Here is a 24,079-nt window from a genome sequence, read left to right on the forward strand (position 1 = left end):
AAATGCCATATATATTTAAAACAACTTGTTGGTAGCTATTTTCTTCTAATAAGTGGAATTTTCTTGATTATAGGTTTATTTTTATTATTTTTTATTTTTAAATGGCCAATATGGTTATGAGTAAGATTTGTGTGGTCAGCTTCTGTGCTTTCATAAACCTTCAGATAAAAATCATTTTAGCTGTAACCAAAAACTGAAGTCTTTAAAAAATGGCAGATGTTAATTTAAAAACGGCATATACTGATTTAGTTTGCTGTATGATTATGGTCTAATAGAAGTTTCATAAGCTTCCTTTTCTCCTAACTTGGAAAAGTATATGTCAGAGTTTTGGAATATTTCTTTAGCCAAGAATTTTATCCACTTACATATGTTTACCAGCTTATATAAAGCAAAAAAGAATGTATTTAACTATAGTGAGCAATATAGTTTTGCTCATATAATCTGATATTTGCCAAAAGAATAAAAGATAAAGTAAAAAAACAACAACAATTATTCCTTATGCAATAAAGATATATTTACATTTAGAATTTATTGTGGTTTATGCAATAGTTGACTAAAGATGTGGATAATAATATTCTGAGGTTAGACATTTTATATTTTGAAAGCAATGCTTTCAAATGGAAAGTATAATTTGAATACAAATATTTGCTCCCAACAATTCATTTGATACAAAGTAGCCAGAATAATTATCTTAAAAAGTTAGATCATGTCACTTATCAACTCAAAATTTTCGGATGGTTCTCATCCCATTCAGACCAAAATCCAAAGTTCTTCCTAATGCTGGACCTGTAACATTTTTCCCTTGGACTACTTCTCCTACTTTATCTCCTACTCCTTTTTCCTACCTCGCTCAGCTGCAGCCATACAGCCCTCCTTACTCTTCCTTAAACTCATCGATGATACTCCCAACTCCTTTACACAATTGTTCCCTCTGTCTGCTCTTTCTCCAGACCTTCTGTGCTCTCAAGTCTCATATCATCAGATTGGACTTCCCTATGCCACCTAAAAACACCTAGCCTACCTCCACCCCTTTCACTCTCTATCACTTTCTTGGTACTGTGTATTTTTCCATAGCATGCATAACAGCCTGAGTTTGTTTTGTTTATTGCAGTCTTCCCAATAACCAGCTCAGTAAATAGTAGTTGGATAAATGAATGAAAGAGTTTAGTCATGCATCTGATAGCTTTTGAAGTAATTGTATAAAATGTATTTGGCATTTTTTTCTGATACTAAAACTCTTTTTTTCTTACAACTTAAAAATATTAGCATCAGTTATTGCTACAGTTTGAATTTTTGTATCCTCCCTAAACTTACATGTTGAAATTCTAATGCCCAATGTAATGGTATTAAAAGGTAGGGCTTTTGGGAGGTAATTAGGTCACAAGAATGGAATCCTCATAAATGGGATTGGTGAGTTTAAAAAAGAGATTCCAGAGAGCTCCCTAATACCTTCCACTATAAGAGAACACAATAAGAGGGTGCTATATATGAATTAGGAAGTCTCACTAAACACCAAATCTAGTGGCACCATGATCCTGGACTTCCCAGCCTTTGGAACTGTGAAAAATGAATATTTGTATTTTATAAGACACCTAATATTTGGTGCTTTGTTATAGTAGTCCAAACAGATGAAGATAGTTATTTTCCAGGCACCTATTAACTTCTTCTAGACCACTACGGTTCTGCAGTTCACTAGGACTGTATATGGTTTGGGAAATGCTAGTTCTGGAAGGTAGTGTAAAGGCAAGGTGACTACCCATGCATCTCCTGTCATCATTTGGCTAGTTTTTTGAAAAATTACAGATATGAAAAATATCATTGTTTTTCTACTTCTGCATGTAAAATAATATTTAAAAGATATTGTTAAAAAATTTTTTTTTGGAGAGTGAGAGAGAGGATGCATGTGAGTAGGTGAGGGCGAAGGGGGACAGAATCTGAAGCAGGTTACATTCTTAGCCCAGGGACTGATGTGGTACTCAATCTCACCACCCTGAGATTCTGACCTGAGCCAAAACTAAGAGTCAGATGCTTAACCAACCATGCTACCCAAGTCCCCGTTAAATTTTTTTTTTTTAAAAAAGGAGGTTGTTTTAATAACAGTTACTTCAGTTTGGATTTAAAATAAGCATATGGATTGAAAAGGAATTAGAAATCTGATAACAAGGAAAATATCTAACAACCTTAGTGACCCATAAGGAGCATAATGCAATACTGCTTATGAGATGTTAAAACAGTAACAAGGACTCAAAAATTCAAAATAGCTAGATATAAATGAAATTTATGAAAAAAGTAACAGGACTTGCCAAATGCAAATGATACAGCTGGAGGAAAATTATCAGAGAGATGTAGTTTGTTTTTGGTGAACTCCGAAATTAAATAATGCCAAAAAGCAACCAGCATAGTAGAAAAAGAATTAGAAGATAAAAGCTTTAAAGAACATTCTCGTATACCCAAAGCAAGACGAGAGGCCTCCTAAAGATTAGGCAGCATGGGGGGTTATCTGCTGAAATAGGTACAATAAAATTACTGGACTTAAAATCAATACAAATGAAAAATCAATAGTTCAGTGTCCCAGGAGCTTAGGGAGTGATTCTGCCTCCATCATGCCTTGCTTTAAAAATGTCAGTTTTAGGGGCGCTGGGGTGGCTCAGTTGGTTGGGTGCCTGCCTTTGGCTCAGGTCATGACCCAGGGTCCTGGGATGGAGCCCTGTGTCAGGCTCCCTGCTCAGTGGGGAGTCTGTGTCTCCCTGTCCCCCTGCTCTTCCTACCTCCTCCCATGCTCTCTCTTTCTTTCCCTCTCTCTCTCTCAGATAAATAAAATCTTCCAAAAAATTTTTTCAGTTTTATATGCTACTTACTTCAGTGATTTTCAAGAAAATAAGTTATTTGTAAGAGGTTTTTAAATGTTGTTTGTGACATCATTTTTAAACTTCAACAAAGATACTTATTCATTATATTGGAATAGATGTTATAAATAAACTGAGATATTGTCTCTCACATGCAAATTCTTATATATTTACCCACAAGAATGACCAGAAATACAACAAAAATATATCATTTTGTGTACACACACACTATCAGGACTAAACATTATTTGATCTGTAGTTATGAAAAGCTCATTTTAAATAGCATTTGGGGGTGTCTTGCATAAGGAGTAAGAAGGGTAAAATGGAGAGATAGAGTTTTGCATATAATCAGTATCTGGATTAGAGAAAAAAGGGATTTAAGGGTAACATTACAAATGATAAAATAGCTTTTTTTAGTGGTGAATTAGCTGGAAAGTGTATGTTTAAATAGCAAAAGAAGAAAATAACTTTTCTCTAAGTCTTAGAAGGATGTTCAGTTTAGCCTTGTGATCCTCTATTCTAGAAAGAAGGAAGTTTGCAAAAAAACTTTTTAAGGTTGATGAGCTAAAGGAGCTCTGAAAGGAATTGACAGTATATTCTTTAGCTAAGTAATACTATGGAAATAAAAATGATAGCCTGATAATATGTTTATCAGGTACATTACTTTAAAAGACCAAAATGGTATGAATGGCAAATAACTATGACAAGATGGGGTAATATCAATAAACGAAAACAAGGAACAAGAAACATTGACCCGAATGTCAGAAAAAGCTTATGAAATAATAGAATTCTTGGCCAAGATAATAGATGTGGACTAGAAAATGAAATGTTTATGCGAGACTGTGCTGGCCAGGGTTTCATGATCCACAGGATCCTCTGTGGCTAGTTTAAGCAGAGGAGATTTGTAAAATAAGTCATTAAATGATTTCTAGAACCATTAGGAAAGAAACTCTAGCTTGAGCCATCATGGATGACTTCAAGAGGTATGATACAGGTTACAAGGAGGGCTCCTCCATTTTCTAACATGAGGAAACAGCATATTCAGGGAAGAGTCAAGATGGGGAAGCTGCCTTGGATAAACCACAGACCCCCACAATGATACAAGACAGCAGGGACAGTAGAAGCCACAGAAAAAGGACCTCTATTTTACTTTCCACATTCTAAGTCTCACGTGAATTACCAAAAGGGTAGAACCTAAAATACTCTGGTCCCTAGTTGTACCTGAGTCTAGGAAATGCAGACTTTATCTTTTTGGCCTCAACAGTGAAGGAAGTCTCCAGAAACAGTTTGGAGTGGATGAGAGTGACTGTGACATGAACTAGAGAATTCATTGTAAGAGAAACTTAGAAAGCATCCATGGTAATACCAGAGAGCTGGATCAAGATGGCAGAGTAGGAAAAAGCTCTTTCCTCCATAGAAACAAGAAAACTACAGCTACATAAAGAACCCCTCTCTGAGAATGACCTGAGGCCTAGCAGAACATATTTTACACAACTAAGAATATAAAGAAAAAACAACATTGAGGTCAGTATGAGGGGTGGAGATGCTTATTAGTAGGGAACCACACCCCTGACTTATCCCTCCTGCCAATGGGAAGGATAATACAACTGTAGAGGCCCTCCCTGAGGAACGGGGCAGGGGTCTGAGCCCCATATTAGGCTCCTCAGCCTGGAGGACCTGCCTAGGAAGATCAGCTCCTATAATGTCTAACTTTGAAAACCAGTGAGCTCTGTTTCTAGGAGAGCCAAAAGACAGTAGAAAATTGGGATTTTTTAAAAAAAGATTTTATTTATTTATTGAGAGAGAAAATGAAAGAGAGATCAAGAGCAGGGGAGAGGAACAGAGGGAAAAGCAGACCCCTTGCTGAGCAGGGAGCCCAATAAGGGGCTCAATCCCAGGATCCTGGATCATGACCTGAGCCAAAGGCAGATGTTTAACTGACTGAGTCACCCAGGTGCCTTGGAAATTGAGATTCTGCTCTAAAAGTTCATGTGCATGGTCTCACTCCAAGGCCCAGCACAGAGACAGCAATTTGAAAAGCTCACGTATTACATGTAAAGAAGATTCATTGCCTGTGTCTTGGAGGGACAGAAATCTTTTGGGACTTTCTTCAGGGATGAAAGTGCTGGTGGGTGCAATTCCCCCCCCCCCTCCATTTTTACTCCTCTCTATCTAGCTGTCCTGGTGCTGGTAGGTACTATTTCTATGATTCTCCACCTATTGTACTGGCATTATTCACCCCACCCCAGTTTTCCATTGCAGACTCACCCTGTCCAACCTGTCTGGTCAGTGTTCCCCTAAGAGGCTCCCTGCTGTGCTACACCCTGCAGGTAGCCTTCACCAATACTGGCACCCCTTCCACGCAGCCCCCACCATGGAGGCCAGCCCCCGCCCCCTGACTAGAGCACCTACAACAATTCTGATCATATCTCACAGCTACATAGCCAAAGGCCACCCCACCCACCAATGTACCTGCAACTGTGGCAGCCTCACCTTATAGCCAGCTGCACTAGGGGGCCAAATGTACATACCAGTGCACCTGTAGTCATTGTGACCAGGCCACATGTATAACCATGCTGGGGGACAGCCCCACACACCAGAAAGTTCACACCAACTGCAGCCCAGCCACAACAGGAGGGTACATGCAGCCTACACAGGGGACCCCCTTGAAGTACTTGGCTTAAGTGCCTGGAAAGTTTGAGCAACTGGGCCCCAAAGGACACTTTCTACCTATAGCAACTCCTTCGTGACCAGGAGATATAACTGAGTTACCTAAAATATAAACAAAAACAGGGTTTGGCAAAATGAGGAGATAGAGGAAGGTGTTTCAAAGGAAAGAACAAGATAAAACTGCAGAAAAGAACTAACAAAAATGAGAAAAACAACCTACCAAAGAGTTCAAAGTAATTTTTATAAAGATGCCCACCAAACTCAAGAGAGGAATGGATGAATACAGTGAAAATTTCAACCGAGAGATAGAAGAAATAAAAAAAAAAACCAGGGATCCCTGGGTGGCGCAGCGGTTTGGCGCCTGCCTTTGGCCCGGGGCATGATCCTGGAGACCTGGGATCAAATCCCACATCGGCTCCTGGTGCATGGAGCCTGGTTCTCCCTCTGCCTGTATCTCTGCGCCTCTCTCTCTCTCTCTCTCTGTGACTATCATAAATAAATAAAAATTAAAAAAATAAAAATTAAAAAAAAAACAAATCAGAACTGAAGAAAACAGTAACTTAAATGAAAAATATGCAAGGAGAATCAACAGCAGATTAGATGGTATAGAATGGATCAGCAGTTTGGAAGACAGGATAGTGAAGTCACCCAAAAGAACAGCAAAAAGAAAAAAGAATTTAAAAATGATAGTTTAAGGGGCTGATGGGATAATAGCAAGTATAATAACATTTGTATTATAAGAGTCCCAGAGGAAAAAGAGGGATAGAAAATCGAATTGAGAAAGTAACACCTGAAAACTTCACTAACGTGGCAAAGAAAATAGACATACACATCTAGGAAGTGCAGAGAGTCCTAAATGAAATGAATCCAAAGAGACCCACAAGACATATTATAATGAAAATGTCAAATATTAAAGATAAAGAATCTTAAAAATAGCAAGAGAAAAACAATTAGTTATGTACAAGGAAAACCACACAAGACTATAAGCTGATTTTTTAGCAGAAGCTTCACAGACTAGAACGGAGTGACACAATATATTCAAAGTGCTGAAAGGAAAAAAAGAACCTCTTACAACTAAGAATACTTCACCTTATAGGGTTATTACTCAAAATTGAAGGAGAGATAGTTTCCTAGATAAGCAAAAACTAAAGGAGTTGATCACCAGTAAAACCAGTCTTATAAGCAATATTCAGGGAAAATAAGAAGATATAACTAGAAATAAGAAAATTATGAAAGGAAAAATTTTACTAGGTAAAGCCAACATAGTAGAGGTAATAGAGATCAATCACTTATATAGCTAGTATGGGGTGCCTGGGTGGTTCAGTCAGTTAAGCATCTGACTCTTGATTTCAGCTCAGGTCATGATCTCAGGGTTGTGAGATCAAGCCCTGCATTAAGCTCTGTGCTGGGCATGGAACCTGCTTAAAATTATCTCTGTCCCTCTCCCTTTACCCCTTCTCCACCCCCAGCTCTCATTTTTTTCCTCTCTCCAAAATAAATAAAATAAATAAAATAAAATAAAATAAAATAAAATAAAATAAAATAAAGCTAGTATGAAAGCTAAAAGACAAAAGTGGTAAAATCAGTTATATATACAATAACAAGTTAAGAGATATCCAAAAAGATGTAAAATATGATGTCATATATCTAAAATGTGGAAAGGGGAGTAAAAATTTAGTGCTTTTAGAATGTGAATTTAGGTGACTATCTTCTTAAAAAGACTTCTATAGACTGAGGATGTTATATATGAATCTCATGGTAACCACAAATTGGAAACCTTTAACAGATACAGGAAAAATAAACAGAAAGGAATCCAAGCATAACAGTAAAGAAAGTCATCACATGACAAAGAAAGTGAGAGAAAAAAGAGATGAACAAAGAAGAAGTACAAAAACAACTAGAAACCAAGCAACAAAATGGCAGTAAGCACATATCTATCAATAATTACTTTAAATTTAAATGAGCTAAATACTCCAATCAAATTTATGTGCTGCCTACAAGAAATTTACTTTAGACTTAAAGAAACATAGAGACTGAAATTAAAAGGATGGAAAAAGATATTCCATGAAAAAGGAAGTGAAAATCTAGAATAGCAATATTTATATCAGACAAAATATACTTTAAAACAAAGGTTATAACAAGAACCAAAGGAGGGTATTACATAATAATAAAAGGATTCATTCAAAAAGAGGAGATAGCACTTGTAAATATCTATGTACCCAACATAGGGGAACCAAAATATATAAAGCAAGTAATAACAGAAATAGAGGGAGAAAATGACAATAGTACATAATAGCAGTGAACTTTAATGCCCTACTTACATCAGTGGATAGATCATCCAGACAGAAAATCAATAAGGAAAATTGGTTTTACATGACACATTAGGACAGATGGATATATGGATACACACAGAACACCCATCCCAAAACAGCAAAATACACATTATTCTCAAATGCAAATGGAACACTCTCTAGTATAGTTCACATTAGGCCACAAAGCAGGTCTCAATGAATTTAAGAAGACTAAAATCATGTTAAGCATCTTTTCTGATTACAACATATGAAAGTAGAAATCATTGCAAGACGAATATTGGGGGAAAAAAGGACAAAAATATGGAGACTAAACAACATGCTACTAAACAACCAGTGGGTCAATGGAGGAATCACAGAGAAAATAAAAAACACTGGAGGATAAATGAAAATAAAAACACTATGCTCCAAAATCTATGGGACACAACAAAAGCAATTCTAAGGGGGAAATTTATGATGATACAGGTCTACTACAAGAAATAAGAACAATCTCAAACAAACAATCTAAATTTATACCTATAAGAACTAAATAAAGAAGAAGAAACAAAGCTCAAAGTTAGTAGAGTGGAAATAAGTGAAACAGACTGGAAAAACAATAGAAAAAATCAATGAAACTAAGAGCTAGCTTTTTTGAAAGATGAACAAAATTGATCAACCTTTAGCCCGACTCCTTAAAACAAAGAAAGAGGGCTCAAATTAATAAAAGTGGAAATGAAGGAGGAGTCGCAAAAGATTATAAGAAGCTACTAGAATAATTATACACCAACAAATCATATAATCTAGAAGAAATGGATAAAAACATACAATTCCTAAAAACACACAATGTTCCAAGACTGGAGCAGAAGGAAATAGAAAATCTGACAAACTGATCACTAATAATGAAACTGAATCAGTAATCAAAACCCTCCCAACAAACAAAAGTCCAAGACTAGATAGCATCTACCAGGTGAATTCTACCAAATTTTAAAGAGAAGTTAATACCAATTCTCAAACTATCCCCAAAAAATTGAAGAGGAAGGGATGCTTCCAAACTCATTCTATATGACTGGTATTACCCTGATACCCGAATCAGACAAATACATGACAAAAAAGACAAATACATGACAAATATTCCTGATGAACACAGATGCAAAAATACTCATCAAAATATTAGCAAGCCAGATTCAACAATACATTAAAAGGATCATATACCATGTTCAAATGTGATTCATTTCAGGGATGCAAGGATGGTTCAATATCTGCGAATCAATTAACATGATACACTACATTAACAAAATGAATAAAAATATTGGTTATCTTAATAGATACAGAAAACTGATCTGAAAAGATTAAACACTGATTTATGATAAAAAAAAAAGTCTCAACAAAGTGAGTACAGGGGCAACATACCTCAACATATAAAATTCATACATGACAAACCGAGAGCTAACATCAGATTTAATGGTAAAAAGCTGAAAGCTTTACCTCTAAGGTCAGGAACAAGACAAGGATGCCCACTATCACCACTTTTATTTAACACAGTAGTGGAAATTCTAGCCATAGCAATATGACAAGAAAAAGGAATGAAAATCATCCAAATTGGAAAAGAACTAAAACAGTCACTATATTTGCAGATTCCATACACTATATTTAGGAGACCCTAAGATCTCCTCCAAAAAATGATTAGAATAATGAATTCAGTAAAGTTTCAGGGTTAAAAATTTACATAAATATGGCATTTCTATGCATTGATAATGAACAATTAGAAAGAGAAATTAAGAAATGATCCCACCTACAATTGTATTGAAAAGAATAAAATACCTAGGAATAAATTTAATCAAGGAAGTAAAAGTAAAAGCAAAAAGTAAAAAGTAAAAGACCTGTACTCTGAAGATTACATTGAAACAAATAAGTGAAAGCATAATCCATGTTCGTGGATTGGAAGAATTAACATTGGTAAAATGTCCATTCCTTTCAAGGTAATGTACAGATTCAATGCAATCTCTATCAAACTTCAAAGGACATTTTTTGCAGAACTAGAATAAATAATTTAAAAATTTGTATGGAACCATAAAAATACTGTGGATAGCCAAAAGAATCTTGAGAATGAAGAACAAAAATAGAAGTAGTATGCTCCTTGATTTCAAACTATACTACAAAGTGACAGTAATCAAAACAGTATGGTACTGGCACAAAAATAGATACATAGATCAATAGAGCAGAATGGAGAGTTTAAGAAAAAAAACCCCATGCTTATACAATAAATCTTTGACAAAGGAGGCTAAAATGTACAATGGGGGAAGATACTTTCTCCAATAAATGCTGTTGGGAAAACTGTACAACAACATGCAAAAGAAGGAAATTGGACCACTCTCCTATAATATATATAAACATAAAATCAAAATGGATTAAAGAATAAAGCATTGGTAGGATAATGGTGAGCATAGCTGCGCTGCCTTCCAAGATAAATTAAAGACTTAGATGTAAGATTGGAAACCATAAGTTTCCTAAAAGAAAACATAGGCAGTGAGGTCTTTGACATTGGCCTTAGCAGTATTTTTTAGATTTCTTCTATAGGCAAGGGTAACAAAAGCAAAAATTAGCAAATGGGACTATAGCAAGCTAAAATTCACAGTGAAGGAAACCATAAACAAAATGAAAGGCAGCCTACTGAGTGGAAGGAGAAGATACTTGTAGATGCATCTGATAAGAGGTTAATATCCAAAATATACAAAGAGCTCATACAAGTCAATACCAAAAAAAATCTGATTGAAAAATGGGCAGAGGACCTCAATAGACATTTCTCCAAAGAAAACATACAGATGGCCAGTAAGCACTCAACATCACTCATCATCAGGGAAATGCAAATCAAAACCACAATGAGATATCACCACATACCACTCAGAATGGCTATTGTCAAAAAGACAGGAAATAGCAAGTGTTGGCCAGAATGTGGAGAAGAAAATGGAACCCTTGTGCCCTGCTAGTGAAAATGCAAATTGGTACAGACAATGTGGAAAACAGTATGGGAGTCCTCAAAAAATTGATTAATAATCATACTGTGTAGCAATTCTGATTTTTGGAATTTACCTGACAAAAATGAAAACACTAATTAGAAAATATAATGCACCCCTATGTTCACTGTAGCATTATTTACAAAAGGTAAGATACAGAAGTAATCTAAGTTATGCATTGATAGATGAATGTATAAAGAAGGTGTGGTGTGTATACACACACACACATACACACACAATGGACTATTACTCAGCCATAAACAAGAATGATATCTTGCCACTTGTGAGAATATGGAGCTAGAGTATTATGCTGAATGAAATAAGTTAGAGAAAGACAAATACTGCATGATTTCACTTCCATTTAGAATCTAGAAAACAAAACAAATGCACAAACAAAACAAAGTAGAGACAGACTCATAATACAGAGAATAATCTGGTGGTTGGCAGAGGGGGAGGGAGTGAGGGTTGTGGGGAAAATGGCTGAGATAGGTGAAGGGGATTAAAAGGTACTAACTTCCAGTTATAAAATTAATATGTCATGGGGTTGTAATGTACAGCATAGGTAATATAGTCAACTTTGTATGGTGACAGATAGTAGCTAGACTTATGGTGATGGTGCAAATTTGTAATGTATATAAATATTGTAATGTATATAAATATTGAATCACTATGTTGTACACATGAAACTAATATAATATTATATACATCAACTACACTCCAAAAAGGAAAGTTTACCAAAGTGATGACTTTTGAGAGGAAAAATAAAAACAAAGAAACCCAACAAAACCAAAAAATTCAATAAGAACCAGTTCTTCCCAAATTATCATCAGCTCTCCCCAAATATCAAAAGAACTACTATAGGAAGATTTAAAAGATGACATTTGGGAAAAGATGTAGGAATATCTTAAAGCTACATATTTATTTTGAAGGTCTCATTTTGAAACTGTGATAGTACTGCTCTTGTAGTATTATTTCTTGTGGGAGTCAGCAAATAAGAAAGTTGCCTGGCAGTGGTCAGTTCTATATGATTAGGTCTAGGTAGGATTGTTGTAGACCATCAGAGTAATGATAGAAAGTCTTAAAACCATCATCAAAATTGAGGCCTAAACTAATTCCAATTGTGTTAATGTCTAAAAGATCACTAGGTTTTCTGGCAATATGACAGAACTGTGCCAGACACTGTGATAAAATCTCTTGTTATAGACCCGTCTGAATGTTCAATAAATCAATTTAAATACACATCAGAGTTCTCAAAAATGTTCCCAGGGGAACAAACAGGAAGAAAGAGTTGGAATGAGAATAGCTGAAGCAAAAGCTGTAGCCATTCTTGGGGTGTTTGCTGGCTCAGAGTCTTGTTTCAATGGCTGCATGTGGTGGGACCCTCAAAGAGTGATACTTTCAATGAAAGCCGCAAAAAAATCTGTGTCCGTGGGAAGATATCAAGTTCTGGCTAGGAGGAAAGTGTCTCCCTAGAGAGGTCATAATCATACTTCAGTATATCATACACACGTGGTATTCACATATAAATTCAAATTACATGAAGTGGCCCAATATAAAAAATAGCATTTGGAAGGGCACCTGGGTGGCTCAGTTGGTTAAGCATCTGACTCTTGATTTTGGCTCAGGTCAGGGTCCTGGGATTGAGCTCATGGTGGGCTCAGCGGGGAGTCTGTTTGTCTCTCTGCCCCTCCCCCACCTCGTGCTTTCTCTCTCTCTCAAATAAATAAAATTTTAAAAAGTAAAAAGTATAATAAAATATTAAAGGGGCACCTGGGTGGCCCGGTTGGTTAAGCATCCGACTCTTGGTTTTGGCTCAGGTCATGATCTCAGGATCATGAGATAGAGTCCTACGCTGAGTGTGCAGCCGGAGTAAGATTCTTTCTCTCTCCCTCTGCCTGTCCCCACCCCCGCTACTACACACACATTCTTTCTCTGTCTCTCAAAACAAACAAAAACCAAACAAAAATATCACCTGGAAACCTTCCTCTCTTCTCTTACCATACATTGCCAATCTCCCTGTTGTCTGTGTTTGATAATTTTGAGTAAAACAGTCCCATTCTTCTTATTATTTTGATATCTAAATGATTCCTTTGCAACTACATGTTTTTAACTTTTTAACAAAGTGGAGTGACCATTCATTGCAAGCCAATCTCTAAAAGGTCAGATATAATGGCTTGAAACAGGGTTGCTGGAGTCAGCCAGGCCTGGCTTCTCTCATTGTGGCTCAATTTGTGTCTAATCTGAAGCAAGCTTTCGAATTTCTTGGAATTTTAGTTCTTTATGGGTTAAATAAGGATAATAATAACATGTACAAATGAAAGAATAATCTTGAGTACTTAGCACATGCGGCACACAGTGAATCCTTAGTAAATGCTAGGCATAATAAATATAAATGATAACAATTATATAATAAATACATAAACACCAGTGAGCAAACTCCATATGATCTAAATTTCTAAATCTCTAGGATTGTATTCCCTTTACTTTCTTTATAAAAAGCACAACTAAGCGTAATAATTTAACTCATTGATTGTCTAATTTTTAAATTACCAACCTCCATGGAAGATTTCAGGTGACTAATACAGCTCTCTAGAGTTAACTTGGTTGTAAAGATAATAATATAAGTCAATAGATTTTCCCTTTATATTTCTCCAGATTCCCAAATAATTCCTTGGGAGTTAGATAAGGACTCCTTAAATGATTCAGGAGTTTCTGATACAATTTACAACACCTTGCATTTTAGCAGGTGTTCAATATATTTGTTTTGATTTAAAATTGGATTAATATATAATATATTAAAATCACTCCAACGGAGGTGGCACAGATCTTAAGGGTTCAGTTTGACCACCCTGTTGATGTTTAATCTCATCTATGTATCAATCTTAGCCAGATGTCATCCAACTCTCTTATAAGGCAATGCATTCCTGTTATGAGTTCGAGACTTCTGAAAATCTCTCTCTCAGCTTTCTTGGAGGCCAGACTCAGCACTTTCTCACATTTCCAAATAGCAGATCCAATTCCACAAAGCCTTAATAAGTGAAATAGATTGTGCTGAATATTACCAATGGTGGTTGTGGAATACTGAAGAGAATTGGCATACTCCACCGGGAAATTTAATTAAAATTCTCATTAGACATCTTTGACTTCCAAGAAATCCCTCTCTAGATATTCCAGCAATGTTACTTCTCCCTGTTCTTCTCCTTACCCTAAATTTAATATCTGAAATTATATATATATATAATTATATATGTATATATGTATATATATAATTTAACTATATAATATATAGTTTATATATATATATATAACCTGAGCTGAAACAATTCAGCTCAGGTTCAACACCAAAGCCCTTCAGCTAGAAGAACGCATTCTCTTGAAAAGCAGGCCAGTGACCATCCATTATTCTTTCACAGACATTGGCTGAAAACAACTAGTATGTAGTTATTTCCCTTTCATTTCATGTGATATATTGAAACATTTGCCCAGTCAAAACAGATCCCCCTTTTTTGATAGGGTGAGGGGATATTGGTGGGAGAAGGGTATCTGTAGAGAAGGGTATATGTGATTATGCTGGTAAAAAGTGGTTTTCTCCACATCATACCTAATTTATAATATTAGGTAATTGAGTGTTCTAAAAAAGAAGAGTTATAATTCATTAAGTGCCTAACTTGCTCTTATTTTTTTAAAGATTTTTTTTATTTATTCATGATAGACATAGAGAAAGAGAGAGGCAGAGACACAGGCAGAGGGAGAAGCAGGCTCCATGCTGGGAACCCGACATGGGACTCGATCCCAGGACCCCAGGATCATGCCCTGGGCCAAAGGTAGGTGCTGAACCGCTGAGCCAGGGATCCCCACTAACTTGCTCTTAAATGGTGATTAAAGTGTTTCTATAACATTTTATTGAGCTATAATTCACCTACTATAAAATTCACTTTTTTTTTTGATGTGTACAATTGGACAAATGTTAGTATATACACAATCATCACCACAAGAGAAACCCCTCTCTCAGTAGCACTTTTTTTTTTTTTTTTAGTAGCAATCACTTTTCATTCCCCTTTCCCCCTAGCCCTTGGCAACCATTGATCTGTCTCTATGGATTTGCCTATTCTGGACATTTCATATAAATGGAATCTACAATTATTTTGAAACTCACTTATTTCACTTAGCATGTTTTCATCTATGTTGCAGCATGTATCGTACTTGTTGTTAATTTTTATAGCTAAATAGTATTCCATTATATAGATATACCATATTGATATATTCCTTGGTTGACAGATGTTTTAACTGTTTCTACTTTTTGGCTATCAAAAATAATGCTGCTATAAATACTCATTTGAATGGAAAAATGTTTTCATTTCTTTTTTTTTTTTCATTTCTCTTAGATATATATATATAGGAGTAGAATTGCTAGGTCATTTGGTAACTCTATGTTTAACTTTCTGAGTGACCATTAAATAGTTTTCCAAAGTGGTCACATCATTTTACATGCTCACCAGCAAGTGTAAGAGCTCCAACTTTTCCACACCCTCACCAACACTTGTTATTGTCTTTTTTACTATAGCCATCTTAGTGGGTGTTAGATGGTATCTTGAAGTGCATTTCTCTGGTGGCTAGTGATGTCAAGCATCTTTTCATGTACTTATTCCCATTTGTATATCTTCTTTAAAGAAGTGTCTGTTCAAATCATTTGTGCATTTTAAATTGAGCTGTTTTTATTGCTAAATTGTAAGCTATTTTAATATTCTAGATAAAAGCCTATTATTAGATGTATCATTTGGAAATACATTCTCCCATTCTGTAGGTTGTCCTAATAATAATTTATGTTTAGGCAGCAACTTGAGTTATTCAGGGATTAAAACTTAAGTATGGATATCATCCAAACTCTTTCCTTCTCTCCTGGGTTTGTTCCAATTTAGAAGAAGCAGTGCTCATGGCATTCTCCATAAAGTAGAGAAAGGAAAAAAGGTCCCAACAGTGCCTAGCAGTGCTGTGTTCAATTTACTTTGGCAGATGAATGAATAAAATTTGTATGTATTTGTACAAAATAAAATTTGTAATAAAACCATATTCTTGGTTCCCACCACTACTCTGACTTATTGAATCCTTATTCTGGATCCACTGTTACAGTAATGATACTCAGTTCATGGCCTGAAGGCTCCCAGAGGGAGCTATGAAGTACTGAAAAGATGTACCTGTTTCCATTTCTATGCTCTAAGCTGTCTACTCCACATTAAACACACTGAAGTGTAACATCGTTATATGGGAGTCCACAGATTTTCATGGTAAAAGCAGTTTCATGTTCTACCCTCTAGTTTGAGACTCACTGGACTTATGAGAAAGAAATAGCTGTTTTTTGTCAGTTCAATGTTGACTCTATAGTGTTTTCAATGGTCCCAGGCATTCCCAGGCATTTCTATGTCATTTATATTAAGGTTGTTTATTTGGAGTTTCACTTAGAGACTTCACTTGCTTTGGGCCCTTGACCTAAGAGTGGTTCCCTCAGTGAGGTTCACTGTCTCCTGGACCAAGCAAATAGCTGTAGGGACGTGTTGCTGTGAGGAAGGAAAGCTACATCTGCCTACCTGTCAGATCAGCTACATTCCCTTGGGACACCTTAGGGTGAGAGATGATTCCGCCAGACTGCCTGCATTTCCACATCACTTAGAACAATTTATCAAGGTCACTTGACATAATCCCCTTGTACATTTTAAGTATGGACTCATGGGAAGAATCAGAATGATTCAAAAATGGGAAGAATTAGAGGAATTCCAATTAGGACTGCAGATGAAAGTAAGAAATCAATGAAGGCCTATGTATGAAGGAAACAAGCTGGGTAAAGGAAAAAGAACAGTGGAAAGAGAGACACTTCTTTGTAACTGGATATAACCAAGAGTCTAACTTTACACAGCAGAGCTGGCTGACCTGCTAGTGTTACTGAGCTTAGTTACCCATTCAGTAGACTCACTTGGATGACTGTGGGCATCATCTGTACGACATACATATGAGTGCAGATACCCACCAACTAACAAAATAAGACACACAGTTATGAGCATGCAAAATGGTCATATCAGAAAGATGGGACAAAGAATTTTAAAGAAAATTAGTGGTCTTAGGGAGTTAATGTGAACAAGCTTTTTGTCTCAGTCCAGGTCAAAGAAAAAAAAAATTTTAAAAGATTTATTTATTTCAGAGAGAGACAGAGAGACAGTTGGGGGGAGGGGCCGAGGGATGGGGAGAGTGAGAGAGACTCTCAAGCAGACTCCCTATTGAGCATGGAGCCCCATGCTGGGCTGGATCTCATGACCCCTGACATTATGATCTGAGCTGAAATTGAGTCACTCAACCGACTGAGCCACCCAGGTGCCCTGAAAAAAAAAAAAAAATTAAATCTAAACAGTCATCATTAATATCACTTTGTAGTATATAGGGGATGCTTTTTCTTCTCTTATAAGTGACAACACTTTTAGGTTTACCTTATGGTTTTCATCATAAGGAAATCTTCTTTACTTGAAAGGTATTACTGAAGGATGGAATGTAACAGAGCTATATTTGCCACATGAGTGGCTAATTTAATATATGATACCTTAGATAGGTAGATTCTAGATGAGGATTTGGTAGTTTTGATTGTCATAGACAGATGAAGGCAGGATCAGAGTTACTCTCACTTTCTCAATGAAAGGATGAAAACATTTAATCAGATTTATACCACAAACCAGAGTTTCTGTTTTAGTTTCTGAATGTCAAATATTCCTGTTTTCTGCTGTTACATCTGTGTTTAAATTTTCAATGTTCAGGATTGGGTTGACAGATTTAAATCTTTGATATTTGCATATTTAAAAATCCCTTTCATTTTTTTAAAGATTTTATTTATTTATTCATGAGAGACACATACAGAGAGAGAGGCAGAGACACAGGCAGAAGGAGATGCAGGGAGCCCGACGTGGGTCTTGATCTCAGGACTCCAGGATCAGGCCCTGGGCCAAAGGTGGCACTAAACCGCTGAGCCACCCGGGCTGCCCTCCCTTTCATTTTCTTTTGCAAATTATGGCTACAATGTACATGTCTGTGTTTTTCTCTATTAGGTTTTCATATACAGAAAAACATTCGTCTTACATTGGAGTCCTAATGGGCTCATCATGTTTGAGAGGGAAAGCTGTGGAAACCTCCAGATCTAAATTCCAAGTTAGTTTTCAACTCACCACACCATTTCACTTTCCAGTTACGATTGGCATCAACTCCACGGCAGTGAAACATTGAGTTCCTTGACCTTGTTTTCCTCCAAAATCTATCCTACATATAATTAAGAAAAGAGGTGCAGAAAAAATACTCAGGTTATCCACATGCATTTCAGTAGCACAATTGGTGAATGAATCACAGCACTGTGGGGAGAGTTCCTCCAGGAACAAAGACAGGGAGTAAAAAGAGGATTGGATGAGCAGGAGAGACCCAGGGTCATGCTCCAATTTCTGCCACACACTTGCTATCTCTTAGCTTCTCTTGGCCTAATTTCTTCTCAGGAAAATTGAGAAAGTTGGACTAGACTAGTGACTTTTCACAATGTCTTTGGCAGGAGAAATCTTTATTTAAATGGAATCTTACGCAAAGCCAGACATATAAACAGAAGTTTGCTACTATGATGGGACAAGGAGTAGAGGTCTCTTCTGTAGTTCTGGTATCACTAGGCTGTCTGCCCACCAAGCTTCCTTCCTGATCTATGGCTGTTTTCTATTTATTCAGTCTCTCTTTTCAATTGGATAGGCAAAGAGACTTACATTGGTCCAGCTAAAATGGTATCCATCAACATTAAACACAGGCATGACATAGAAATACAGATGATTCAACATTTTTCTCATGGTTGGGTCACTCCTATATGTTAGAAGAGCCTAAAAGACAAAAGTGACATTTTTCTTACAAACTGATCCCAAATACAGGTTTAGAAAAAATATATGAAAATTTTTTCCATCCATGGAAATACCAAATATATTTGGTTAAAAAGTAACAAGCTATTACAAACTATATTCTTTAATATCATATACTTTTTTTAAATAATTTTTTTACATATATATATATATATATATATATATTTTATGATAGTCACAGAGAGAGAGAGAGAGGCAGAGACATAGGCAGAGGGAGAAGCAGGCTCCATGCACGGGGAGCCCGTCGTGGGATTCGATCCGGGAACATCCAGGATCGCAACCTGGGCCAAAGGCAGGCGCTAAACCACTGCGCCACCCAGGGATCCCTAAATAAATTTTTATTTAAAAAATTTTTTTATTTAAATTCCAGTTCATCCCATACAGTATAATATTAGTGATTCAACACTTTCATATAATACCTGGTGCTCATCACAGCAAGTGTATTCCTTAATCCCCATCACTTATTTAACCCATCCCCCCACCCATATCATATATGCTTCACTGAGATTTTTATCCCAAACTTTTTGTTATGGATATATTTTAGCAGAGGCAGCAAAACAGATTAATTAGATAGTCTCTGATGGTATTTCAGAACTGGCTTAATTTTAGGCTGCTTAAGAAAGCGAGTATTTAGATATGTTTTGGTTTAATCAGTTTTTTTTTTAAAGATTACTTTCAATTGTAGACAAAATAATTACCCAAATATTTTGGTATCCTTACATGATATATCATAACATAAGCTCGTTTCATATGTCACTTAATTGTTTATATCTAACAGGTACCAGACTCAAGTCTTGGGACTTGTTGTATTATCACTGTTCTCTCCTGATTTTTCTATAAAAAGTTTAATAAACATTATAACTTCTCTATCATTTTTATCATGGCTAGCTTCAAAGTCTTGCTCTTATAATTGGGTTTCACTTATATTGTGTCTGACACCAAGCCTGAAGATTTCTGTACTGCATGTTTGTTCTCAGACAAAAAAGCACTGAATGTGCTAAGAATACAGACATTTTGAAATACTACTCTTAAAAAAAAAAAAAAAGAAAGAAAGAAAAGAAATACTACTCTTACGGAATGGACTTATAAAACAATTCTTTTCATTTTGTCTATGCATAAGGTATCTTAAGAGAAATAGGAAATTGAAGATGGCTGCCTCTGGGAAGAGGACTCATGGGACAATGTATGGGAAAGAGAATTATCTGTAATATTATAAATTTAAATAAAAATTAAATAAATTTATTTACTTAAAAATTTAAATAAATTTTTACCATGTTAAAAAAGCAATTCAAAATAAAAGAATTCTTAAATTACAAATATACCACTTTGGACAATTTAATACTTAAAAATTCAATGTTCTTTAGCACAGAATTAGGATTTCTGAATCCTTCATAAACAGCATTGGCATTTACATCATGAGAATGCTGTTCAGAGAGAACAATCCAATAATATATTAGAAACTATCATTATATTAGAAATAATGATGAAAATATAGGGATATGCTCAAGAACATGAGTTAAGTACAACTTTACTGAATCTAATTTAAATATCTAGGAGATTAACACAAGTTAATAAAAGTTAATACAATTCTTATTCTCCTCTAAAGCTCAATAAAAATTTTTTGGCCACATAGCTTCAGTAGAATTTTCATTCTGCTTGAATTTATATTAACTGTCTAATGCTTCAAACTAGAAGAAAATTCCCAGTATATGATTATATATATCCTAGAATTTTGATTTCCTCTAATTGATGGAGGTTCCCCAAGGCCTAGAGGAAGTTTCCTGTTGGGGATGGTGGAGACAGAGCTATAGGGTCAGCTACATTTTTTCTTATCTTTTTTCAAACATTTTATTTATTTATTCATGAGAGACACAGAGACATAGGCAGAGGGAGAAGCAGGCTCCCTGCAGGGAGCCTGACGTGGGACTGGATCCCAGGATCCCGGGATCATGACCTGAGCCAAAGGCAGATGCTTAACCAACTGAGCCACCAGGTGCCCCAACACTTCTGTTGATTTATTAATTTTAACTGCACAATTAAATGGTTTTCCTTTTTAGGTAAATCCACAATACATTGATTCCTTATTTTGTTAATGGAGAGTTAGGTTGCTCTCATTGTTACAATGTTGCAATGAACATTCTTGCACATTTCTCCTAGAAGTGTGAGAATTTCTTTATGATACATGTAGAAAGGGATTTGCTGGGCCATGGATTTATATGCCCTCCACTTTACTAAATGCTATTTCTCTCTAAATAATACTCTCATCTGCAGTGAATGAGAATTCCCATTGCTCTACAACCTTACCAACCTTTGATATTGTTGAGCTTTTAGTTAAAAAAAATCTAATGGGTATGAATTTGTGCTTTTGTTGTTTTACTTCACATTTCCCTCATTACAAATAAAACAGCTTTATATAATAGGTGATTCTATAAATTGCTCACTCATTTTTCACATTTAAAAAATTAAACCCTACCCATTCTAACATTTGGGATCTTAACCCTTTGGTTATATGTATCATGAACATATCCCTTTCTTGTATTTTATTGATTCCTATTTTCCTTATATCCTTGTCATACATAAACTTTTATCACCATTGTATGTATAATGTTTTGTTTAAATATTTTATTCATTTATTCATGAGAGACACACACACACAGAGAGAGAGAGAGAGAGAGAGAGAGAGAGAGGCAGAGAGAGAAGCAGGCTCCGTGCAGGGAGCCCGACACGGGACTCGACCCCGGGACTCCAGGACCACACCCTGGACTGAAGGCAGATCCAGGGATCTGATCTGCTAACTGCTGAGCCATCCAGGGATCCCCTATATGTTTTATTTAAGAACTCATCTCTGCCTTAAGATGGTAAAAATGGTATCTTGTATTCTTTTCAGAAAGTTGTTTTAAAGTTTGTTTTCAAATATAAACTTAAACCTCCTAGAAATGATTTTTTACATGATGTAGGGTGAGGATTTATTTATTTTTCAGTGACAAATTGTGCCACTGTACTCATTTGGATGGTTTATCTTTTCTCCAGTGAGTTCACATGCCACCTCTGTCCAATATTTTCATTTGTGCGTGGAATTGCTCTAATGCACTCTATTTTCTATCCATTCACTAAAACCACACTATCGTTTATATAGAACCTGCTCAGTCAGGTAGGATGTGTCTCTTCATGTTGTTCTACTTCAAAATTGCCTTGGATATTTTTGGCCGTTTTCACTTCACATTGATTTTGAAATTAGGGTTGAGCACATCGAAGATGTCCTCTCTATGCTAGGTTGTTTTTGCATTTATTGGATGCTGAATTTTAGCATGTAATCCTTTTCATATCATATAGTTTTTATAATCATTTTTAACTAGTCATTTTCTATTGTTAGATCATCCTTGAATTCCTGGGATAAGCTCCTTTGGTTAGGATATGTATTCTTGTTATATTAGCTGGATTCAGGTTGCTAATATTTACATCTATATTCCTGAGATAGACCTGTAATTTCCTTTCTTATTTTGTCCTCATCTGGTTTCAGTGTCAGGGTTGTATTACTCTTATTATTTGGGGACAAACCATCTAGGACTAGAGCAGAAATGAAATATGAAATGAAGATACAACAGGAAGGATTGTATCTTTGCTTTGTTTCATTGGTTTCTGCTCTAGCAACAAAGACCTAATTAGCTAAAAAGAGCTAATTCTCTTTTTCCTTTTCTGATTTAAGAGCATAGCTCCTTAATTTGGAGATCTTATTCTTTTGTAACATATTTATTTAAAACTATAAATTCATCTTCAGTATACCTTAGCTACATTCCATGTTTTGGTACATAATAGTCTTATTTCCAATTAGTTGTAAATATTGAAAATTTTCCTTCATTTCTTTAAATATTATATTTTTAATTTTTGAAACGTGAATTTTCTTTAAGTCACATTTTTATAGATACTTTCTAACAACTGCATTACAGTCAGAAAATATGGTCTATATGATATAGACTCTTCAAGATTTCTTGAACCTTGCTCTTGTGGTCTGGTTTATAGTCAATTTTTATAAATGTTTCAGTTGGGCTTGAAAATAATATGCATTCTCTAATTATGACATATGGATTCTACATGTACTTATCAGATCATGTTTATTACATTGTTTATATCATCTATATTCTTGCTAAAAATTTGCCTGTTTTCTTAATCACTGAGAGTTGTGATAAAAAACATGATTTTAGATTTGTCATTTTTTTCTTATAATTTTGTCAAATTTTATTTATTTTGAGGTCATTAACATGGACTCATTTTAAAGCTCTTTATACCCAAATTCTGTATTAAATAAGAAACTGTTTTCTAGTACTCTATTCTGGAGTGGATTTCATTTCCAAGACTTGCCAGAACATGTTCTTTCTCTGACAAATAAACAGGGTGTCATTGTATTGCATATGCTATATTTGTGATTTTTATAATTCTCTAAGAATTGCAGCCATTCTCCATCTGGTCAGACAAAGCGAGAATGATCACAATGTAATGACTGTTCAATCCTGAATAGGACAATTGAGAGATCTTCTTGCTTGAATGCTTTAAGAAATATGACACAGATCATTTCTATTTTATAGTTTAGGTGGAGTTTCTTTTTTTTTTTTAAATATTTTTTTATTTATTATTCATGATAGACAGAGAGAGAGAAAGAGAGACAGAGAGGCAGAGACACAGGAGGAGGAAGAAGCAGGCTCCATGCCGGGAGCCCGACGCGGGACTCGATCCCGGGACTCCAGAATCGCGCCCTGGGCCAAAGGCAGGCGCCAAATGGCTGAGCCATCCAGGGATCACTCTTAGGTGGAGTTTCTAGAAAAAAGACTCTGTGACTTTCTATCTGCTATTATTCTAACATATGATAACCATAAAGTAGGGGGAGTGCTTTCCTTTAAATGTGTGGGACTCTTTTTAGCAATCAATTTACACCACTCATGCACACAGAAAAGGAGATGCCTACTAATCAGGTCCATCTGGGCTTTACAAGTTTAATTTCTAGATGACTATTGTTGCTTATGAGGAACACTAGTAATTGTAATCTGAAAGCCAGTCACAAAACAATGCACCACATGCCTCAGTGTGGCAGCCTTTAGGTACTACAGTCGCCTCCTCAATTTATTTTTATTTTATTTTATAAAATATTTTATTTATTTATTCATAAGAGACTCAGAGAGAGAGGCAGAGACATAGGCAGAGGGAGAAGCAGGATCCCCACAGGGAGCCTGATGCAGAACTGGATTCCAGGACCCTGGGATCACACCCTGAGCCTAAGGAAGATGCTCAATCACTGAGCCACCCAGGTGTCCCTCACGCCATCTATTTATTTAAAGATACTTTGC

The 24,079-nt window shown here is 35.7% G+C and overlaps 1 protein-coding gene and 1 long non-coding RNA gene across 5 annotated transcripts in view; one reads left to right on the top strand and one right to left on the bottom strand.

Annotated features, from left to right (window-relative positions):
- The window catches only part of LOC112678578 (uncharacterized), a 105,673-nt gene that overhangs the window by 75,953 nt on the left and 5,641 nt on the right, over positions 1-24,079 (top strand). Inside the window, exon 5 of one of the 2 annotated variants that reach the window (XR_007406984.1) lies at positions 14,531-14,642. The exons of the other annotated variant lie outside the window; for it this stretch is intronic. This is a non-coding gene — a long non-coding RNA (uncharacterized LOC112678578). The remainder of the gene's footprint in view (positions 1-14,530; positions 14,643-24,079) is intronic. 2 annotated transcript variants of the gene reach the window in all.
- Positions 1-24,079, bottom strand: part of CPA6 (carboxypeptidase A6) — a 317,848-nt gene that overhangs the window by 33,295 nt on the left and 260,474 nt on the right. For all 3 annotated transcript variants that reach the window (XM_035708380.2, XM_025477922.3, XM_049103757.1), the window contains 2 exons: positions 18,594-18,704; positions 18,021-18,111 (listed from right to left, as the gene is read on the bottom strand). In XM_035708380.2, the coding sequence (XP_035564273.1) occupies positions 18,021-18,111; positions 18,594-18,704 (202 nt within the window). The remainder of the gene's footprint in view (positions 1-18,020; positions 18,112-18,593; positions 18,705-24,079) is intronic.

Source organism: Canis lupus, chromosome 29, assembly GCF_003254725.2.
Source record: "Canis lupus dingo isolate Sandy chromosome 29, ASM325472v2, whole genome shotgun sequence".
In the NCBI taxonomy this organism is placed as follows: domain Eukaryota; kingdom Metazoa; phylum Chordata; class Mammalia; order Carnivora; family Canidae; genus Canis; species Canis lupus.